General features: G+C 51.0%; 1 protein-coding gene across 3 annotated transcripts; it reads left to right on the top strand.

Annotated features, from left to right (window-relative positions):
• The first annotated feature begins 12 nt into the window (after positions 1–12).
• CACNG6 (calcium voltage-gated channel auxiliary subunit gamma 6) lies at positions 13–18,596 on the top strand. 3 transcript variants are annotated; one of them, XM_032271136.1, is made up of 5 exons: positions 13–1,532; positions 5,670–5,744; positions 6,700–6,837; positions 9,068–9,114; positions 9,736–10,166. In XM_032271136.1, the coding sequence occupies exons 1-5, from the start codon at positions 1,199–1,201 to the stop codon at positions 9,793–9,795; spliced, it is 654 nt and encodes a 217-aa protein (XP_032127027.1). In that variant the 5' UTR covers positions 13–1,198; the 3' UTR covers positions 9,796–10,166. The 3 variants fall into 3 exon arrangements, with proteins under 3 accessions (XP_032127027.1, XP_032127026.1, XP_032127029.1); XM_032271135.1 differs by lacking the exons at positions 9,068–9,114; positions 9,736–10,166 and adding an exon at positions 17,876–18,596; XM_032271138.1 differs by lacking the exons at positions 6,700–6,837; positions 9,068–9,114; positions 9,736–10,166 and adding an exon at positions 17,876–18,596.
• Positions 18,597–22,104: the final 3,508 nt, after the last annotated feature.

Raw genomic sequence — 22,104 nt, 5'->3', positions numbered from 1 at the left:
GTGGCCGTGGCGGGCAGGGCCGGACGCTTCGGAGGCAGCGCGGACCTGGGGTCGGCGCGGCGCCGAGGCAGGAGAGCGAGGGGGCCCCCGGCCCGGGAGTCGGGGGTGGGAGCCCCGGGGGGGCCCTGGCCTGGAGCTGAGCCTGGCGCGGACCCGGCCGGGAAGGCCCTGGGAGCCCGGGGGAGGGAGGCGGACCGATCCCAAGGGGCCTCTGGACAGCGCGGGGGGGAGCCTCCGTCCGGGTTTTCTGAGCTGCAGCGGGGACCACAGCCCCTTGGTGTGAGCCCCAGCGGGGACCCACCCCCACCCTGAGCCCTCAGGGAGGCCCCTCAGCCTCCGTCTCTGGACTCCACTCTGTCTTCCAGCCACCAGGCCCTTTCCCAGCCTCGGCAGAGACCGCGGGTCTTTTCTGAATGGCCCGGGAAACTCCCATTCCCTTTTCCTGAATTCCAGCGGGGCCTGGTCCTCCTCTGAGCTGCAGCCAGGGCTCCATTCTTACCTTCTGTGGATGCCGGGGTCCCACTGCTTCTCCGAGACCCGGAGATAATTCCCACCTCCCCTTGGGAGCTTCCCGGGACCCCAGGTCTTCCTTTTCCGAATCCCAGAGTGTCCCCAAGTCCTCTCTTCTCAAACTCTAAGCCCAAGGGAACCCAAGCCACATCTCCTGCAATTACACAGAGGACCTCAGGTCCCCTTCCTGGGTTCCCCACACTCTTAGCCCTAGTGGGGGTGCTCAGATCTCTCAGGAAAACCAGTTTCCCTTTTGTGAACCTCTCAGCAGGGACCCCAAAGCAGCCCCTGGGAGCTGCAAGGAGCTTCAGCTGGCACCAGTTCTTCCCCTGGAGCTCTTGGGGGCACCCCTCCTGGGAACCCAGGCTCCATCTGTAAGCCTGGGGCGGGGGGCTTGCTTTTCCTCTGGTCCCCATCTTCTTGGCCAAGTTCTTAAGGGCAGCCTAGACCCTCCTCTGAACCCCAGAAGCTTCCCCAGACCTGGGGATCGTTTTTCTGTTCTGAAGCCCAGAGGCAATCTCGATTTTCCCATCTGAGGTTCCAGAGAGGACTCGGCTCTCCCTCTTTCATACCCAGGGGAAACTGAGTCCCTCACCCTCTTCAAGACCCCAGGCCGCTCCCCGCTCCCGCCCCTGGAGGCCCCTCCTCGGCTCTGCCTCCTCCCGCTTCTCGACCCCACGGCCAGAAGATGATGATGTGGTCCAACTTCTTCCTGCAAGAGGAGAACCGGCGGCGGGGAGCCGCAGGCCGGCGGCGAGCGCAAGGGCAGCTCGGGTCGGGGCTGACACCCGAGCGGGAGGGGAAGGTGAAGCTGGCGCTGCTGCTGGCCGCCGTGGGCGCCACGCTGGCAGTGCTGTCCGTGGGCACCGAGTTCTGGGTGGAGCTCAACACCTACAAGGCCAACGGCAGCGCCGTGTGCGAGGCGGCCCACCTGGGGCTCTGGAAGGTGTGCACCAAGCGGCTGTGGCAGGCGGACGTGCCCGCGGGCAGGGAGACCTGCGGCCCTGCGGAGCTGCCCGGAGGTAAGCGGCAGCCCCACTGAGCCCAGGGAGACAGGGAGGGAGAGGGGCCCGTGTCCCAGGAGAAAGCCTGAGCCCGAGGAGGAGAGAGCTTGCACCCCAGTAAGCGGCAGTGACCTCTGCTCTCACAAACTGCTGAAAGAGAGAGAGATCTGAGACAGAGAGAGTGAGAGAGAGAGAGCTCCCAGACACGGCCTAGGCCCCTAACTGGCTTACCCACAGAGGACCTGTGCCTTAGAGCTTGCTTTCCTGCTACAGACTGTACCCCAAGACCAGAATGTGCCTGCAGGGAGTCTATGCCCCAGGCCATCCTGTAACCCTAGACCAGGCTGTGACCTGAGACCCGCCCAGACGAGGCTGTACCCCTCTTCTGTGCCTCTAAAGAGAGCCTGTGCCCCAAGACCATTCTGTATTGTCAAAGTCTGTGTCCCAAGACCATCCTGTACCCCAACTATCCTGTACCCCCAATCAGCCTGTCTCCAACTACAGTCTCCATGCTCCCCTAGAACAGTCTGTACCCCCAGACCAGCCTGCATGCTTCCACCAGCCTGTGCCCTCAGATCAGCCTGCACCTCCAGATGAGGCTATGGTTCCAGACGAGGCTATGGTTCCAGACAATTCCGTGACCCCCCAAAGACCCTGCACCCACACCGCCAGTGTTCCTAGTCATCACTGGGTACCCCCCCCAGGCCAGTCTATGGCTCTAGAGACAGCCTGTGTCCCTAGAAAAACCTTGCCTGTGTCCCCAGACCCAGCCTGTGATTCCAGACACAGCTGGTGTCCTCAGAGAGCCGGTGCCCACCCCAGGCAGCCTGTGCCCTCTGGAAATGCCTGCACCCTGGAGACAGCCTGTGCCCACTCTGCATGTGCCCACACACAGCCTGTGCCCTTGGAGAGGCAGCCTGGGCTCCTGGTGTCAGCTTCCTCTTCCTAGCCTGGAGACAGCTTGCACTCCCATCCTGTGAGCCGGGGGAGACAGACGCCCACCCCAAAGCAGAAGCTATGTCTGTTCCCCACCAACGGCTTCCACCAAACCAAGCTCTCACCAGACACCGCCCAACTGCCCAGGCCAGACCTTGTGCCTTCCCTGCAATGTTCTTCACTTCTTGTCCTCTTGCCTCCACATGCCCAGACTGGATATTTCAGCCTTTCTCATTTTCTCTGAGACACACTCCCATCCTCCTCACTTTCCCAAATAGTGGCTGTTTTACCCCGGGGAGTCCGGAAAGCTGTCCCATACCTCCCTGATAGGACATGCCACCGCTTGCACTTACACCAGAGGGATATTCTGTACCTCTTGGGACCTGGATGAAATCTCGTTCTCCCCTGACTCCCTGGAGCCCATTTGGGCTGTCATATATTTGATCACCCATATGAGATCTCCAGCACTCTGTGCTCCCCAAAGAAGGCCCTATAACCTCAGTGCTCCTCAAAGAATATGGCCTATTTTCCTGGGCTCCATATGAGAGTTCCCTCGTCCTTCACTTCTCCAGGCGTGACATCTTATATGTGTAGAGTACAAAATAGGATGTCCCAAGCCCACCATAGGACAGCAGGGCTGTCAGATGCCCATCTGGTGTCCATTAGCTACCCTTAATCATTTTATTTCTGCAGATGGGCTATCTCTGGCCCCTCGGGCTCTCAAACAGGATGATCCCCAACTTTTGCAAAATGGGAGACCCGGTAATAAGACTATTAGATGCTTATGTAATGCCTGGTTCTGATCTAAGTGTTTTATGTACATTAGCTCGTTAACCATCATGTGTCTAGCCTGTGAGTTGTTATAATCATTCCCATTCCAGAGAAGAGAAAAATGAGGAGCAAGAAATCTCGGTGGCTCGGTCTGTGCACCCGGGATAGTTATATGGAATTTGTTTTGTTACTGTTGTTGTTTGTTTGTTTGAGACAGTTTCGATCAGCCCCCCAGGCTGGAGCACAATGGCATGTTCTTGGCTCACTGTAAACTCCGCCTCTCAGATGCCAGAGGTTCTCCTACCTCAGCCTCTCGAATAGCTCACAGGCGCACACTGCCACGCCCAGCTAATTTTTTGTAATTTTAGTAGAGACCATGTTGGTCAGGTTGGCCTAAAACTCCCGACCTCAGGTGACCCGCCCGCCTCAGCCTCCCAAAGTGCTGGGATGACAGGTGTGAGCCACCGTGCCTGGCAGTTATATGGAATTCGAAGGTTGGTTGCTTCCATTCCTGACAACTGGATTATATCACATCTCATTAGTCCAGAAAGAGAACTCAAAGATCTTGGGGCAGTGGAGGGGATGTCCCATCCCACCTCATCACATCGTGTGGGGTCTCTCACATCCCTTGCTGTCCCCTCCATTGATCAGAAAGGAAATCAGTCTTCTAACAGGGTCATCTCCATCATCTCACAAACCCGCCCCCTCAGAGGACATGTCACAATCTTCATTGTCTCAGAGAAATAACTCAGACTCACCACTGCCCATCAAAAGACATCCCTATCTCCCTTGGCTGAAAGTGGGGAATTTGGGGGTGGCCCTTACCCTGTACTCTTCCAGATGGGATATGTCATGTCATATCTTGGGGTGGTCAAGAGTTGGGATGTCCTAAACTATTAGTAGCCAAAAGGGGATGCCAGACACCCTACATTGTCCCAGAAGGGCCATCACACCTCCCTGTGGATATAGACCGTGCTTCCCACAATGACTGCTTCAAAGAGAACCCACACCCTTCACTCGGTGACATGAAGCGTCCTTTACCCCTTTTTGTTTGTTTTTTGAGACGGAGTTTTGCTCTTGTTGCCCCAGCTGGAGTGCAGTGGCACGCACGGTCTCAGCTCATCTTAACCTCCACCTCCTGGGTTCAGGTGATACTCCTCTCTCAGTCCGTCAAGTAGCTAGGATTACAGGCATGCGCCACAACACCCAGCTAATTTTTATATTTTTAGTAGAGATGAGGGTTTCACCATGTTGGCCAGGCTGGTCTCGAACTCCTGGCCTCAAGTGATCTACCTGCCTCAGCCTCCCAAAGTGCAGGGATTACAGGTGTGAGCCACCTTGCCTGGCCTCGGTGTTTGGGTTTTTAAATTATGGTTATTAATTATTATTATTGTTTTGGTCAGCACTGTGTTTTCACATCTCTCCATTTTGCTTTAGGTTATTCTAGTTCATGGCTATGTGTACTGCATAGATCTTCACAATGAGTGTCTCTCTCATTTACTTGTTCGTCCCCTTATTAGATGGACAAGTAAATGGCACAGACACTCCCTGTGAAAATCTCTGGTTTGATTCTGACTCCTTGTTACTTATGGACAGTGCTGCTGTAAACGTCCGCATATATGTTCCTGTTTTTTTGTTTTGTTTTGTTTTTTTTCCTGGAGGCATATCCGGCAATGAAGCTGTTGAGCCACAGGGTATGAACATTCTTCATTTCATAAAGTACCTCAGAGCGCCTTCCCAAAAGACTAGTAGTACCCGTTTATACACGGAGTTTCCTCTTATCTATTCAAACGCTTGATATTACCCTTTTCATGTTGGCCAGTCTAATTGATGGAAAGCGGTGCCTCCCTGCTGATTCAAGCTGCGTCTCTCTGATCCCTGGTGAAGTGGGGCATCTCCTCATGGACTTGTCAGTTACCCAGCCTTCCTCCTCTGTGAATTACTATTCATACCCTTTGCCCACTTGTCAGTTGGGTTCTCTCTCTCTTCTTGCTAATCCATGGGAGCTCTTTGTGTCTTCTATGTAGGAATCCTTCCTGAGACAGGAATGCTTTCTGAGTCTGTTACTCTTCTGCTACTTGGACCTTGGTATCCTTTGTTGAGTCAAGTGATTATCCATTTGCAATCCCCCTTAAACCCTCAACAAACCCATACCAAGGGGCCAAGAAAGAGATTATAATCTCATTTTAAAAAGGAAGAACTAGAGGCCGGGAGAGGCTAATGGTGCACTCAGGGCTGCAGGTCTGGCGTGCAGAGCCCAGGGTAGCAGTCCCAGCTCCCGGATGGCGGTGGCTTTCACATCTCTGGCCATCATTTTTTCCTCTGTGTATCAGGGATGGTAATGTCTAAGTTTTAGGCTCCTGTGGGCTGGGTGAAGTGTCCAGCCCTGAGCTTACACAAGGGACCTCATGTCCTCATGTCTCTTTTTTCTCTCTCCTGCTTCCACAGAAGCAAACTGCACCTATTTTAAATTCTTCACCACGGGGGAGAATGCACGCATCTTTCAGAGAACCACAAAGAAAGGTGAGAACTTTTCACCCCATGGCGGGCGACAGGTGGGTGAAATGCTGAACATGCTAGAGGAGTTCTAGAGAGAATTATCCCCTCCTCTGCTTTACCCCAGGGCGGGCCTCATGTTGAGAATCTGTGGATGTCCCCGGGGGAGTGCTGGCAGGAGAGTTAACGATGAGGACATGGTGCCCCAGAGCCCTTTGCCTGGAACTCTTTTTGTTTGTTTTGAGATAGTGTCTTGCTCTGTTGCCCAGGCTGGAGTGCAGTGGCTCAATCTCAGCTCACTGCAACCTCTGCCTCCCGGGTTCAAGCGATTCTCCTGCCTCAGCCTCCCAAGTAGCTGGGACTACAGGTGTGTGCCATCACCACCAGCTAATTTTTGTATTTTCAATAGAGATGGGGTTTTGCCATGTTAGCCAGGTTGGTCTCGAACTCCTGACCTCAAGTGATCCTCCCGCCTCGGCCTCCCAAAGTGCTGGGATTGTAGGTATCTGGTCCACAGGAGGGAATTTAGACTGAGAAGGGTTCAGCCCAAATTCCTACTGGAATCTGGAAAATCCTACAAGAATCTTCCTTGTAGGAAGTGGTTGGGGAGAGTTCCAACCTGGATAATTCCATTCAACTATAGCACACTGACTTTGCCATTGTATCCCACACACCCTACTGCCTCAGTTTCCTCACCTGTAAACCAGTGGTAAGCAGATCCTAAATAAATATTGGCAATTTTCAACTTTCTCATCCTGGCCCTCTCCTCCCTTTGCTCGGTGACTTTAGAGAAATAACTGACCCTTTCTGAGTCTTAATTCCTTCAACCGTGTAAGTAAAATGTTGGATTGGATGATCTTCTACTTGAAAATTCTTCTCTCATCCTGAATCTTACATCTTCCTGGTTCTGGGTTCCTATCAGTGAGTCCTCCTCATTCCCTACATCCCATGCTCTCTCTTCTTTCCTCTCCCCTCCTGGCAGAGGTGAATCTGGCAGCTGCGGTGATAGCCGTGCTGGGCCTGGCAGTCATGGCCTTGGGGTGCCTCTGTATCATCATGGTGCTCAGTAAAGGTGCAGAGTTCCTGCTCCGAGTTGGAGCCGTCTGCTTTGGCCTCTCAGGTGAGGGTTCAGAGCCTGGAGGCTGAGGACACTGCATGCCGGGAGGATCTCCAGGCGCTGTTGCATGCTGGAAGATGGGCTCTCCGTGCACTGTTGCATACAGGGAAATGGGGGCTCTCTGCACTGTTGCATGCTGGGAGTAGGGTCTCCACATATGTTGCATACTGGGAGGTGGGATATCCAGGCCCTGTTGCATGCTTGGAGTTGAGGGGAAGTCCAAGATCTATAGTAGGTTCAAAGATGGGAGAACCCCAACAACAGGGGTAAGAATTGGAGGGTGTCCAAACACCATTTTAGATTTGGACCTGGGATCTCCAAGAATTGCTGCATGCTGGGAGATGGGATTTCCAGGCACTGTTGCATGCTAGGAGTTGAGAGAGCTCAAGGACTGTAGACATCTAAAACATCGGGGAGTTCTAAGCCCTGTTGTTGGCTGGGAATTGGAAGCCGTCCAAATACTTTTTTAGGTTTGGACCTGGAGCCTCAAACACTGTTGCATGCTGAGATGTTTTGAACATTATAGCGTATTGGGAGGTCAGGGAAGCTCAGGAGCTGTAATAGGTCAAAGGTGGGAGACTTCCAAGCCCTATTGTTGGCTCAGAATTTGATGGTCTCTAAATGCACGTTTAGTTTTGGGACTCGAGGTCTGCAAGGACTGTTGGATTCTCTGGAGCCGAAAGTCTAAATAAAATGCCGCATCTTATGAAATGTAGACCTCGGTGATGAACAACACTTCAGTGTATCGCACTTCCAGTTCAGATCCTCACAACAGCTCTACTAGGTAGGGCTTACTATCCCCCATTTCATTTATTTATTTATTTTTGAGACAGAGTCTCCCTCTGTCACCCAGGCTGGAGCGCAATGGCGTGACCTCCGTTCACTGCAACCTCCGCCTGCTGGGTTCAAGTAATTCTTCTGCCTCAGCCTCCTGAGTAGCTGAGATTACAGGCGTGCACCACCACCCCCAGCTAGTTTTTTGTATTTTTTGGTAGAGATGGGATTTCACCATATTGGCCAGGCTGGTCTCAACTTCCTGACCTCAAGTTATCTGCCTGCCTCTGCCTCCCATAATGCTGGGATCACTGTCATAAGCCACCACACCCAGCCTCCCCCATATTATAGAGGAGAAAACTGAGGCTTAGAGAAGTCAGATAAATTACTCATGGCTACACAATCAATGATGGCAGAGGTGGGTTTTTAAACTCAGTTTCCTTTTCTTCTTTTTCTTTTCTTTCTTTATTTTCTCTTGAGATGGAGCCGCAATCTGTCACCCAGGCTGCAGTGCAGTGGCATGATCTCAGCTCACTGCAACTTCTGCCCCCCAGGTTCAAGCAATTCTTCCGCCTCAGCTTCCAGAGTGGATTGCGGGTGTGCGCAACCACATCCAGCTCATTTTTGTCCTTTTACTATTGACGGGGTTTTGCCGTTTGGCCAGGCTGGTCTTGAACTCCCAACATCAGTTGATCCATCTGCCTCAGCCTCGGCCTCCCACTCGGCCTTAAACCTGGTTTTCTTATACCAGAGTGTGTCTTCTCACTGTACCTTCATATTGCATTTTGGGAACTATATTTCTGTGGGATCTCTGTAGGTTCAGAGCATGGTCTGATAGAATGAAGGCCTACCTGGGAGTCAGGGGGTCTAATCTGTGCCCAGAATCACTACGTGACCTTGGGAAGGTTCCTTTTATTTTCTGGGTTGTGGTTTTATTATTGGATCAAATGTTTTCTTTCTTTTTTTTTTTTTTTTTTGAGACAGATTTTTGCTTCAAAACATGTAATTCATACAGAGATGTGAAGAATAAGGATGTCTAAGGCAGGCTCAGGGAGGGGGACACAGAATAAGTTTTGCTCTTGTTGGCCAGGCTGGAGTGCAATGGCGTGATCTTGGCTCACTGCAACCTCTGCCTCCCAGGTTCAAATGATTCTCCTGCCTCAGCCCCTCAACTAGCTAGGATTACAGGCCCGTGCCACCACGCCCGGCTAATTTTCATGTCTTTATTAGAGACAGGTTTTCACCATTTTGGCCAGGCTAATCTCGAACTCCTGACCTCCGGCGATCTGCCCGCCTTGGCCTCCCAAAGTGCTGGTGAGCCACCGCACCCGGCCCCTCTCTCTTTTCTTTCTTTTCCACCCTCTTTCCCTTCCTCTCTGCCTCCGGTCATCTGTTTCTCCATTTTTTTAATTTGTCCGTTCATTTAACAAGTATTTCTTTAATATCCAGTGAGTCCTAGATGCTGTGCCTGGAGCCCCTGAGGACGGAATGATGAATAAGATAAAGGTGATGCTTGTTCTCATGGCGTTTTTAGCTCGGTAGGAATTTGGTGCTGGTGTTATTATTCGAACTCACACCTGCATTACTCCTTGGGGTGCACGGGAAGATGTTGATAAGTGTTTTATGGGCCAGGCATGGTGGCTCACGCCTATAATCCCAGCACTTTGGGAGGCCGAGGCAGGCAGATCACTTGAGGTCAGGAGTTTGAGACCAGCCTGGCCAACACAGTGAAAGCCTGTCTACTAAAAATACAAAAATTAGACGTGGTGGTGGGTGCCTGTAGGCCCAGCTACTCAGGGGGCTGAGGCAGGAGAATGCTTGAACCCGGGAGGCGGAGGTTGCAGTGAGCCGAGATCATGCCACTGCATTCCAGCCTGGGTGACAGAGTGAGACTTTGTCTCAAAAAAAAAAGTGTTTTATGAAAGTCTTGGGCACAAAAATTTTCTGCAAACTGTACAACCAAATGAAAGTGAAGGAGGATTCGATGTTGTCAGTACTGTGGTGATATTGGGTATCAGGGATTGGGCTGGGCTGGGCTTCTGAGGTCTCCCTAGATAAAGGGACATGTTCAGATTGTATTGTTTCTCTCTTCATAAAATATCTATCAGCTGTTGTGCTATGTTTTAGAGGTACGGACAGAAGTTTGCTGCCATCGTGGATTTACAGTGCAGTGGGAGACAGAAATGAGATAAAGAGACAATATCTATTCATTACTACCAACTGTGATGAATGCTGTAGGTAAATAGCAAAGAGTCCCACCGTAGGTTTAGGTGGCGGTGGTTAGTGAAGGCTGCCCTTCAGACCATGTAATTCATGCAGAGACGTGAAGAAGAGGATGTCTAAGGCAGGCTTAGGGAGGGGGAAGTGGAATATTGCTCCAAGCGGCATAAAGGTCTCCAAGCTTGAACAAATCTGGTGCATGGAAAGCCCCACTCACGTTGTGAGAGTGTGGGAGGAGCAGCTTGAGAGGAGGCTGGAGAAGCCACAGGAGCCAGACCCATGTGCCTTTTCATTTATTTTATTTATTTATTTTTATTTTTGAGATGAAGTCTTGCTCTGTCGCCCGGGTTGGAGGGCAGTGGTGCAATCTCGGCTCAGTACAACCTCCACCTCCCAGGTTCCGGCGATTCTTCTGCCTCACCCTCCCGAGTAGCTGGGATTACAGGTGCCCACTAACACGCCTGGCTAATTTTTGTATTTTTAGTAGTGACAAAGTTTCCTTATGTTTCCTAGGCTGGTCTCAGACTCCTGACCTCAGGAGATCCACCCGCCTCGGCCCCCCCAAAGTGCTGGGATTACAGGCGTGAGCCACGGTGCCCAGCCTATTTTATTTTAAATTATTTATTTATTGAGACAGGAGTCTTGCACTGTCACCCAGGCTAGAGTGCAGTGGTGCAAACTCGGCTCACTGAAACCTCTGCCCTCCCGGGTTCACGTGATTATTTTGCCTCAGCCTCCTGAGTAGCTGGAACTACAGGCGCCCACCACCATGCTGGCTAATTTTTGTATTTTCAGTAGAGACAGAGTTTCCTTATGTTGCCCAGGCTGGTCTCGGACTCCTGACCTCAGGAGATCCACCCCCCTCAGCCCCCCAAAGTGCGGGGATTACAGGCGTGAGCCACCGTGCCTGGCCCCATGTGCCTTTTAGATCATACCAAGGATGTCAGGCTGGCTCTGGGAGGGGATATCCTGGCATGGCTGAGAGCATAGTCCATGGTGTGGACCTGGCCAGGCTCAGACCCATCCCCACCGCCCTGGGCCTCAGTTTCCTCAACTGTAAAGGAAGGAGCATAATGATACTTACTTCATAATGTTAAGTAGAAGAGATCTGAAGAAGGCATTGGGTTAGATTCTTGCCTCAGAGCCAGTGTGTCAGTCAGCAAACTATGTCCCATGGGCCAAATCCCACCTGCCACTTTTTTTTTTTTTTTTTTCTGAGACAGGGTTTCCCTCTGTTGCCCAGGCTGTAGCACAGTGACACGATCATAGCTTCCTGCAACTTCAATCTCCTGGGCTCAAGCCATCCTCCCATGTAGCTAGGACTCTGTGCACCACCATGCCTGGCTAATTTTAAAACTTTTTTGTAGATAGGGGTCTCGCCATGTTGTGCAGACTGGTCTGAACTCCTGGCCTCGGGCAGCCCTCTCTCTTGGGCCTCCCAAGGTGTTGGGATTACGGGCATGAGCCACTGCACCTGGCTTCTGTTTATTTTTCTTTGACCCATGAGCTAAATAGTTGGTGAGGAAAAAAAAATCAAAAGAACACTATTTCAGGACATGTGGAAACTACATGGAATTCAAAATTCAGAGTTCAGAAAACAAAGTTCTGTTGGACTGCAGTCACTCCATTCACAATGAATTACCTACACCTGCTTTCGCACTAGAGTCCAGCGTGGTGACAGAGACCGCACTGCCCGTAAAGCCTTAGATAGATTCCTATTACCTGGCCCACAGGCTCGCTGGCCCATGGCTTAGACCAAAATGCCAGACGTTACCCTTGGTTCTTCTGTTGTCTTCACATGCATCCCACCAGCATTTTTTTTGTTTTTTTTTTTTTTGAGATGGAGCTTCACTCTTGTTGCCCAGGCTGGAGTGCAGTGGTGCAATCTCAGCTCACCGCAACCTCCGCCTCCCAGGTTCAAGTGACTCTCCTGCCACAGCCTCCTGAGTAGCTAGGATTACAGACATGCACCACCATGCCCGGTTAATTTTGTATTTTTAATAAAGATGGGGTTTCTCTGTGTTGGTCAGGCTGGTCTCAAACTCCTGATCTCAGGTGATCCACCTACCTTGGCCTCCCAAAGTGCTGGGATTACAGGCGTGAGCCACCACGCTTGGCCATCCACCAGCAAATTCTACTGGTACTCCCTCCAAAACATAATTCGAATGCAAACACTTTCCTCTATTTCACCACACTAATCCAAACCACGGCTGTATTTTCCCCGAGATAATTTCTATGGACTAACTGTTCTGTATGCTTCTCCTTTCAACTTCCTCAAGCCCATTCTCCACAGAGCAGCTAGGGTGATACTTCTGCCTTTTAATTTTAAATGTTGGCCGGGTATGGTGGCTCATGCCTGTAATCCAAGCACTTTGGAGGCCAAGGCGGGCGGATCACCTGAGGTCGGGAGTTCAAGACCAGCCTGACCAACATGGTGAAACCCCGTATTTAAAAATAAATAAATAAATTTTAAATGTTTCTAGGCAGGGTCTGGCTCCATTGCCCAGGCTGAAGTGTAGTGGCACAATCACAGTTCACTGCAGCCTCAACTTCCTGGGCTCAAGCAATCCTCCCACCTCAGCCTCCCGTGTAGCTGGGACCACAGGCACACGCCACCACACTGAGGTAATTTTTTAAATTATTTGTAGAGATGAGGTCTCACTATGTTGCCCAGGCTGATCTTGAATCTTCTCGCTTCAGCCTCCCAAAGTGTGGGGATTACCGGTGTGAGCTGCCGTGCCCGGCCAAGTGATACTTTACTATCATAAATCAGATCATGGATTCCCCCCCAGAACAAAAGCCACGTAAATTCCTACTGCAGAATAACATGGTTGCAAGGCCTCCCATGGCCTGACTGCTGGCTCCCTGTGAGTCCATCTCCTGCCATCTGCTGTCCCTGCTCCAGCATGGCGGCCTCTTTGCTGTTCCCCAGACCCTCTAAGCTCATTCCTCCCTCAGTGTGTTTTGCACTGCTGTCTCCTTAGCCTGGAATGTTCTTCCACTGGCACTTCAAATGTCTCATTTCCTCATATTACCTCATATTATTTAAGTCCCTGGTCAAATATCACCACCTCCGAGAGACCATCACTGACCATCGTGTCTAAAAGGGACTCATTTGGTATCCAAGAAAATGTTAAAAAATAATAATAAAAGGCCGGGTGCGGTGGCTCACGCCTGTAATCCCAGCACTTTGGGAGGCCGAGGCAGGTGGATCACGAGGTCAAGAGATCGAGACCATCCTGGTCAACATGGTGAAACCCCGTCTCTACTAAAAATACAAAAAATAAGCTGGGCATGGTGGTGCGTGCCTGTAATCCCAGCTACTCAGGAGGCTGAGGCAGGAGAATTGCCTGAACCCAGGAGGCGGAGGTTGCGGTGAGCCGAGATTGCGCCATTGCACCCAGCCTGGGTAACAAGAGCGAAACTCCGTCTCAAAAAAAAAAAAAAATAATAATAATAATAATAATAATAAAAGAAAGAGAGAGAGACAGAGAGAGAGAGTGTATGATAGCAACTGGGCAGGGTGGCTCACACCTGTAATCCCAGCATTTCGGGAGGCTGATGCAGGTGGAGGCTGATGCAGGTGGATGGCCTGAGGTCAGAAGTTCTAGACCAGCCTGGCCAACATAGTGAAACCCCATTTCTACCAAAAATACAAAAACTAGCTAGTCTCATAACCTGAACTCAAAAAAAAAAATAATTAAAAATAAAATAAACCGCCAGCCACAGTGGGTCGCTCCTGCAATCCCAGCACTTTGGCAGGCAGATCATGAGGTCAGGAGATTGAGACTATTCTGGCCAACTTAGAGAAACCCCATCTCTACTAAAATACCAAAAATTAGCTGGGCATGGTGGCAGGTGCCTGTAATCCCAGCTACTTAGGAGGCTGAGGCAGGGGAATTGCTTGAACCCAGGAGGCAGAGGTTGCAGTCAGCCGAGATTGCGCCACTGCACTCCAGCCTGGTGACAGAGTGAGACTGTCTCCAAAAAAATAAATAAATAAAATAAAACAGACATGGTGGCTTATGCCTGTAATCCCAGAATTTTGGGAGCCTGAGGCTGGCAGATCACTTAAGGCCAGGAGTTCGAGACCAGCCTGACCAACATGGTGAAACTAAAAATCTCTACTAAAAATACAAAAATTAGCCAGGCATGGTGGACGGCACCTGTAATCCCAGCTTCTCAGGAGGCTGAGGCGGGAGGATAGTTTGAACCTGGGAGGCGGAGGTTGAAGTGAGCTGAGATCGTGCCACTGCACTCCAGCCTGGGCAACAGAGCAAGACTCTGTCTCAAAAAAATAATAATAAAAAAGAAAGAAGACTTATTCCCAGCTGGACCTTACCCTGCCTTAATTTTCTTCACAGAATTGATCACTACATGAAATTCTCTATTTATTTATGCCTGTATTCATTTGCCAGGGCCACCATAAGAAAGTTTAAGCCTGAGTGGCTTAAACAACAGAAATTGATTTTTTCACTGTTCTGGAGGCTGCAAGTCTGAGACCAAGGCGTTATTAGGGTCCGTTTTTTCTGAGGCTTCTCTTCTTGTCTTGTAGATGGCAGTGTTCTCCATGTATCTTCACATGGTCTTCCCTCTGTACCTATCGGTGCCCACATTTCCTTCTCTTTTTTTTTTTTTTTTTTTTGTTGTTGTTGTTGTTGAGACGGACTCTGGCTCTGTCGCCCAGGTTGGAGGGCAGTGGTGTGATCCTGGCTCACTGCAACCTCCACCTCGTGGGTTCAAGAGATTCTTCTGCCTCAGCCTCATGAGCAGCTGGGATTATAGATGCCCACCACCACCCCTGGCTAATTTTTTTTATTTTTAGTTGAGATGGGGTTTCTCTATGTTGGCCAGGCTGGTCTCGAACTCCTGACCTTAGGTGATCCGTCTGCCTCAGCCTCCCAGAGTATTAGGATTACAAGCATGAGCCACCACGCCTGGCCTTCTTTTTTTAATTTTGTTATCTTTTTTTTGGGTAGAGACAGGGTCTCACTCTTGCCCAGTCTGACCTTGAATTCCTGGCCTCAAGAGATCCTCCTGCTTGAAATTTTCTTATCTCATAAGGACACCAGTCACATTGGTGCTCACTGCAACCTCCGTCTCCCAGGTTCAAATGATGACCTTGCTTTAACTGTTCTTGTTTTGTTTTGTTTTGCTTTTTTGAGAGGAGTCTCATTCTGTTGCCCAGGCTGGAGTGCAGTGGCTTGATCTCAGCTCACTGCAGACTCTGCCTCCAGGATTCAAGCAATTCTCCTGCCTCAGCCTCCAGAGTAGCTGGGATTACACATGTGCGCCACCATGCCCAGCTAATTTTTGTATTTTTAGTAGAGATGGGGTTTCACCATGTTGACTATCCTTTCTCGCTAACTCCTGAGATCCACTTACCTTGACCTCACAAAGTGCTGGGATTACAGGTGTGAGCCACCACACCTGTCCTTAACTTAATTATCTCTTTACAGACTGTATGTCCGAATACAGTCACATTCTGAGGTACTTGGAGTCAGGACCCCAAAACATGAACTTTTTGTGGAGGACACAGTTCAGCCTCCAACAATGCATTTAACTGATTATTGCCCGTTTCTCCATCTTGGATGAAACTCCAGAAGGACAGGGACTTTGTTAGAGTGTCATTTATGTATTATATGTATTTTGTAGTTGAGCTCAGTGACGATCTGTCAAATGAATCAAAGAATGCATGAATTAGGTCTGCCTTGGTAGCTCACACCTGTAATCCCGACATTTTGGGAGGCTGAGGTGGGAGGAGGGCTTGAGCCTGGGAGGTCAAGGTCGCAGTAAGCTATGATCGCACCATTGCACTCCAGCCTGGGTGACTGAGACCCTGTCACTAAAAGAAGAGAAAAGAAAAGAAAAAAAGAATGAATTAGGAAAGGGATGAAGGGGGGTCCTTGTCTGCATGCTTTTCCATCTCCAGTGCTATCGTGTTGGCTGCGTGGAGCAAGGAAAGGGCTTTTGAATCACAGCATCGGGTTGCATTCACCAGCCCCGATCACAACCACAGTGAATGGCCGGGTGCAGCGGCTCAGCCCTGTAATCCCAGCACTTTGGGAGGTGGACAGATCACCTGAGGTCAGGAGTTTGAGACCAGCCTGCTCAACACGGTGAAACACTGTCTCTCCTAAAAATACAACACGTAGCTGGGCGTGGTGGCGTCAGCCTGTAATCCCAGCTACTCAGGAGGCGGAGGCAGGAGAACCTCTTGAACCCAGGAGGCAGAGACTGCAGTGAGCCAAGATCGTGCCATTGCCTGGGCGACACGGGGAGACTGTTTCTAGAAAACACCCAAAACAGTGAACAACCAAACAGAAAAAACGCCACAGTGGGACCAGGGTGCAGGGAGGAAGGAGGGTCAGGAATGGAGGTTGGGGCAGGACTCCAGGGTCTGGAGGGACGGTGGCTGGAGGCAGGACTCATCCACGACTCAGGCGGCCCTGCAGGACCTGGCCCCTGCCTAGCTCTGCAATTCCGTCACGGCTTCTCTCCCCAACCCCTGCCGTCTCCTAGCTCCAACCCCACTGAGCTTTCTTTGCTTCAAACGCCCTGTGTTGTGTCCTCCACAGGGCCTGCGCGTCAGCCACTGCTTCTGCTCGGAACAGCTGTGGCTTCGTTTTGTTCACGAGTGGGTTCTTTTCATGCTTTGGGTCCCAGCCCAAATGGCTTTTCTCGACACCATCCGAAGTCCCTGCTCCACCCCTGGGTGCCCCTTTCTCTGTTTCTATTTCCTTCTTCTCCTGCCTCACCCTCTGAGATGATCTTGTCTCCTCATTTGTTTATTTTGGACATTGCAACCTGGCAGCCTGCAGGCCCTCGGCGGCCAGGGGAGGTGCTTTGTTTGCCGGGCAGAGTATAAAGATTTCTCTGGCCGGGCGCGGTGGCTCACGCCTGTAATCCCAGCACTTTGGGAGGCCGAGGCGGGTGGATCACGAGGTCAAGAGATCGAGACCATCCTGGTCAACATGGTGAAACCCCGTCTCTACTAAAAATACAAAAAATGAGCTGGGCATGGTGGTGCGTGCCTGTAATCCCAGCTACTCAGGAGGCTGAGGCAGGAGAATTGCCTGAACCCAGGAGGCGGAGGTTGCGGTGAGCCGAGATCGCGCCATTGCACTCCAGCCTGGGTAACATGAGTGAAACTCCATCTCAAAAAAAAAAAAAAAAAAAGATTTCTCTGAGTTGACATTTAAAGGTTGGGAGAAGTCCCATAAAAATAATAATCATGTAAGCAATTATGGGCCGGGTGCGGTGGCTCACACCTGTAATCCCAGCACTACAGGGGGCTGAGGTGGGTGGATCACTAGAGGTCAGGAGCTCAAGACCAGCTGGCCAACATGGTAAAACCCCGTCTCTACTAAAAAAAAAAATTAGCCAAGCATGGTGGTACACGCCTGTAATCTCAGCTACTCAGGAGACTGAGGCAGGGGAATCATTTGAATCCCAGCTACCGGGGAGGCTGAGGCAGGAGAATCAGGAGATGGAGGTTGCAATGAGCTGAGATTGCACCGTTGCACTCCAATCTGGGAGACAGAGCAAGACTCTGTCTCAAAAAAAAAAAAAAATTTTTTTTAAATCTGAGGAACCATATTCACCCGCAGTGCTGCGAACACCAGAACGTGTTTCTCTCACCTAACTGTGACTCGGTATCGGCCTTTGCATCATCTCCAGCGCACGGTTCTGTGGCATTGATTCCCTTCACATTGCCATCACCGCCACCCGCCTTCAGAACCCTGTTCATCCTCCCCACTGAAACTCTAGACCATTTAACATCAACTCCCCTTTCTCCTGTTCCCTCCGGCCCTCGGCAACCGCCCTTCTACGTTCTGTCTCTATGACTTTGTGTCTTGTTTTTTTTTTTTTAATTTATCTCCAGCTTCCCAAATGCTGCGTGCTATATAGTAGGTGTTTAGTAAGTATTTGTTGAGTGCACACGTGGGAAGGCGCCAGGGAGGGCGGGAGGGCCGGGAGAGGAAGGCGGAGATGCTCAGACGCAGCTGGGGTCCCGGGCCTGATCCGCCCGTCCTCTCTCCCGCAGGCCTGCTGCTGTTGGTGAGCCTGGAGGTGTTCCGGCATTCCGTGAGGGTCCTGCTGCAGACAGTCAGCCCCGAGCCGCCCCCGGCCCCACGCCTCACCTACGAGTACTCCTGGTCCCTGGGCTGTGGCGTGGGGGCCGGCCTCATCCTGCTGCTGGGGGCTGGCTGCTTTCTGCTGCTCACACTGCCTTCCTGGCCCTGGGCGTCCCTCTGTCCCAAGCGGGGCCACCGGGCCACCTAGAGCCACACGTGAGACTTCTCTAAGCAACCACCAAGCTCTTTGATCTTCTCCATCGTGCCCTCAAGATCTTTCCACCCCATCTCCTGGAGAAACTCTGTTCTCCCCGCTCGGGGCTGTGTTCTTTGACACACCCGCCTCCTCTCCCCTCATCCTCTCTCCCTCTGTAAATACGTTTTTATCGGTGGCTGTATGTGGGTTGCTTAGGGGTGGGATGGGAAGAGGCTCTTTGCAAACGAGGGTCCCCAGGGAAGACTGGCGGGGACCTGATGGGGTAACGGGTGTGGGGTTGGGGGCGGTGAGGTTGGGGGGTCTTGGGTGGGAGTTGGAGGCCCTTTCATTTCCCAAGTCTGGATCAATTCACCTGCTGGGAGAGACTTTTTACAACTCATCTGCAGCTCAGGGTGGGGTTGCGGGAGATAGGGGAGGAGGCCAGGGTCTGACCTGGCTGTGTCTGATTTGGGATTAAAGGTTTGGAAATTTAACCACTTTGGTTTGGAGTCTATTTGTGATATGATCACACATTCCAGGGTAAAGAAAAGGAACTCCACCTATCCTCCAGAAGCATACCAGGTATGAGCCCAGATGTCATGTGAAAACGAAACCATATACAATGGCTGAGAGTGTGGAAAATATGATAGATGTTTGTTTTTTTTTTTTTTGGAGACAGTTTTGCTCTGTCTCCCTGGCTACAGTGCAGCAAAACAATCTTGGCTCACTGAGACCTCCGCCTCCTGGGTTCAAGCAATTCTCCTGCCTCAGCCTCCCATGTAGCTGGGATTACAGGTGCCTGCCACCACACACAGCTAATTTTTCTGTGTTGTTTTGTTTTTTGTTTAGAAGAGATGGGTTTCACCATGTTAACCAGTCTGCTCTCGAATTCCTGACCTCAAGTGATCCGCCTGCCTTGGCCTCCCAAACTGCTGGGATCACAGGCGTGAGCCACCGCGCCTGGCCCAGATTTCCCCTTTACACTTGACTCCCAACATATTGGATTAAGATTGACCCCAATGACCTCATTTTAACATGGTTACCTCTGTAAAGGCCCTATCTCCAAATGAGGCCACATTCTGAGGTACTGTGGGGTTAGGATCCACCATATATCTTTTTTTGTGGGGGGGAACACACATTGTTCAACACATTGTTTACATTGAACACATTGTTCAACCTTTAACAATGTGTAGATTCTAAATTGTGTTTTCTGGCCGGGCGTGGTGACTGACACCTGTATCCCAGCACTTTGGGGGGTCCGAGCCGGGCAGATCACCTGAGGTCAGGAGTTCGAGACCAGCATGGCCAACATGGTGAAACCCCATCTCTACTAAAAATAAAAAAATTAGTTGGGTGTGGTGGTGGGCACCTGCAATCGCAGCTACTCGGAAGGCTGAGGCAGGAAAATTACCTGAGCCCAGGAGGTGGAGGTTGCAGTGAGCCGAGATCGCACCACTGCACCCCGGCCTGGGAGACAGAGTGAGACTCTGTCTCAGAAAAAAGGGGTGGGGCAGTGGGATTGGTTCAGGAACCTTCTGAAGAAGGAGATGCCGAACTTCAGTCTTGGAGACGACTAACAGAGGAAGCGGAGAAAGTCAAGGGCGTTCCAGGTGGGCGGGAGGACTTGGAGAGAAACAAGATGAAAAACGTTATGAAGCTGTGAGTGAGAAAATGGGAGCGCTGATGTTTGGAGTGAGATACAGGAATAGTGAGAGGGGTTGCGGTGAGCTGTCTTGTGAAGGCGGTGGGGAGATTTAATGCTCAAAAGGTAGCTCAGCCTTTATCCTGAGGGTACTGAGGAGCCATGGGAGGTTCTTGAGCAGACATGCTGGCATCAGGTCGAGGGGTTGACCCAGTTTCTTCTTCTTGAAGTCACAAAATTGCAGACGCAGAAGACAGACCAGTGGTCGCCAGCGGTTACGAATAGGATGAGTCTTGATCCTGTGTGGTGGCTCACCAGCACCTTGGGAGGCCGAGGTGGGCTGATCACCTGAGGTCAGGAGTTCAAGACCAGCCTGGCCAACATGGTGAAATCCTGTCTCTACTAAAAAAAAATGAAATAAAAATTAGCTGGACATGGTGGCTCACGCCTGTAATCCCAGCACCTTGGGAAATGCCTGTTCTCATTTAGGTTTGTGGGCACAGGCCCTAGGGTGGAACCCTCGCCGGAGACATTGCCCTTCTCTACCCAGCAGTTTCCTGCTCCCCTCCCATATTAGATGCTTTTTCTGTATCTATTGAGATGATCAGTAATTTTTTTTTTTTTCAACACAAAGTTTCATTCTGTCACTGAGGCTGGAGTGCAGCTGTGCGATCTTGGCTCGCTGTAACCTGTGCCTCCTGGGTTCAAGCAATTCTCGTACCTCAGCCACTCCAGTTGCTGGAATTACAGGTGTGCACCACCACACCCAGCTAATTTTTGTGTTTTTAGTAGAGATGGGATTTCCCCATGATGGCCAGGCTGGTTTCAAACTCCTGACCTCAGGTGATCCGCCCGCCTCCGCCTCCCAAAGTGCTGGGGTTACAGGCGTTGATCAGGTGATTTTTGTTTCTAATTCTGCATTCAACAAGGAGAAGTGGGCCAGACATGGCGGCTCACACCTGTAGTCCCAGCACTCTGGGCGACCTGGGTGGGCGGATCACCTGAGGTCGGGAGTTTGAAGCCAGCCTGGCCAACATAGTGAAACCCCATCTCTACTAAAAATACAAAAACTAGCTGGGTGGTGGCACGTGCCTGTAGTCTCAGCCACTCGGGAGGCTGAGGCAGGAGAATCTCTTGAACCTGGCAGGTGGAGGTTGCAGTGAGCCGAGATCACGCCACTACACTCCAGCCTGGGGACAGTGAGAAGTCCATCTCCAAAAAACACAGCAACAAGAAAAAAAACAAATAGAAGTGTCCCTCAGTGCCCTGGGGACCTGGGAGCCGGGCTGGCGTGAAACCCCAGCTCCCCGATTTATAGCTAGAGCAACAGCTTCACCTCTTTCTGTCTTGGTTTCTTCATCCCTAAAGACGGTGCATGAGCTCAGCCCCGTACCCACTCCCAGCAGTCACCGTGAGGAGTCTACGCCATCGGAAGCCCTGCAAAGCTCCCAGGAGACCGCCTGGCGCACGGTCGCAACTCCATCTGCCTTTGTGGTTATTTTTTATCCAGTGGCACTTAGAGAGTAAACAGGGAACCCCGACAAGCTGACAGCCTGCTGATGGAAACAGACACCAGTCACATCATTGCACTAATGAGGGTGTGATTATCAACAGAGGTGAGTGCTGGGAGATGACAGTCCAAATAGGAGACAAGATCATTCACAGTTTGTTTTTTTAGCTGTTTGACTTTGTGCCCAGTCGGGTCAGGGAGGCCTCAGGAGATATCTGCCATGGGGAGGGCTCGGGGCAGGTAGTTGGTCTTGGGGAAATGGTTCTTCTTTCTCTTTCTTTTTTTTTTTTTTTTTTTTTTTTTGAGATGGAGTTTCACTCATGTTACCCAGGCTGGAGTGCAATGGCGCGATCTCGGCTCACCGCAACCTCCGCCTCCTGGGTTCAGGCAATTCTCCTGCCTCAGCCTCCTGAGTAGCTGGGACTACAGGCACGCATCACCATGCCCAGCTAATTTTTTGTATTTTTAGTAGAGACGAGGTTTCACCATGTTGACCAGGATGGTCTCGATCTCTTGACCTCGTGATCCACCCACCTCGGCCTCCCAAAGTGCTGGGATTACAGGCTTGAGCCACCGCGCCCGGCTCTTTCTCTCTCTTTCTTTCTTTCTCCTTTCTTCCCTTCCTCCCTCCCTCCTTTCCTTCCTTTCTTCCTTTTTCCTTACTTTCTTTCTTTCTTTTTTCTTCCTTCCTTCATTTTTCTTTCCTTCCTTCCTTCCCTCCTTCCTTCCTTCCTTCCCTCCTTCCTTCCTTCCTTCCTTCTTTCCTTCCTTCCTTCCCTTTTCCATTCCCTTCCTTCCTCCCTCCCTCTCTCTCCTTCTCTCTCTCTCTTTTTCTTTCTCTCTCTCTTCC

Source organism: Sapajus apella, unplaced genomic scaffold (assembly GCF_009761245.1).
Source record: "Sapajus apella isolate SASKATOON/1434 unplaced genomic scaffold, GSC_monkey_1.0 scaffold224, whole genome shotgun sequence".
Lineage (NCBI taxonomy): Eukaryota > Metazoa > Chordata > Mammalia > Primates > Cebidae > Sapajus > Sapajus apella.
Note: the sequence above shows the minus strand (reverse complement) of the source record. Positions and strands in the feature narration are given on the sequence as shown.

Bases quoted from the DNA above. Each gene is read 5' to 3' on its own strand.
- CACNG6 (XM_032271135.1), top strand. From the start codon at position 1,199: ATGATGATGTGGTCCAACTTCTTCCTGCAAGAGGAGAACCGGCGGCGG. The intron at 5,745-6,699 runs GTGAGAACTTTT...CCCTCCTGGCAG, and splicing joins TCAGAGAACCACAAAGAAAG to AGGTGAATCTGGCAGCTGCG. The intron at 6,838-17,875 runs GTGAGGGTTCAG...TCTCTCCCGCAG, and splicing joins CGTCTGCTTTGGCCTCTCAG to GCCTGCTGCTGTTGGTGAGC.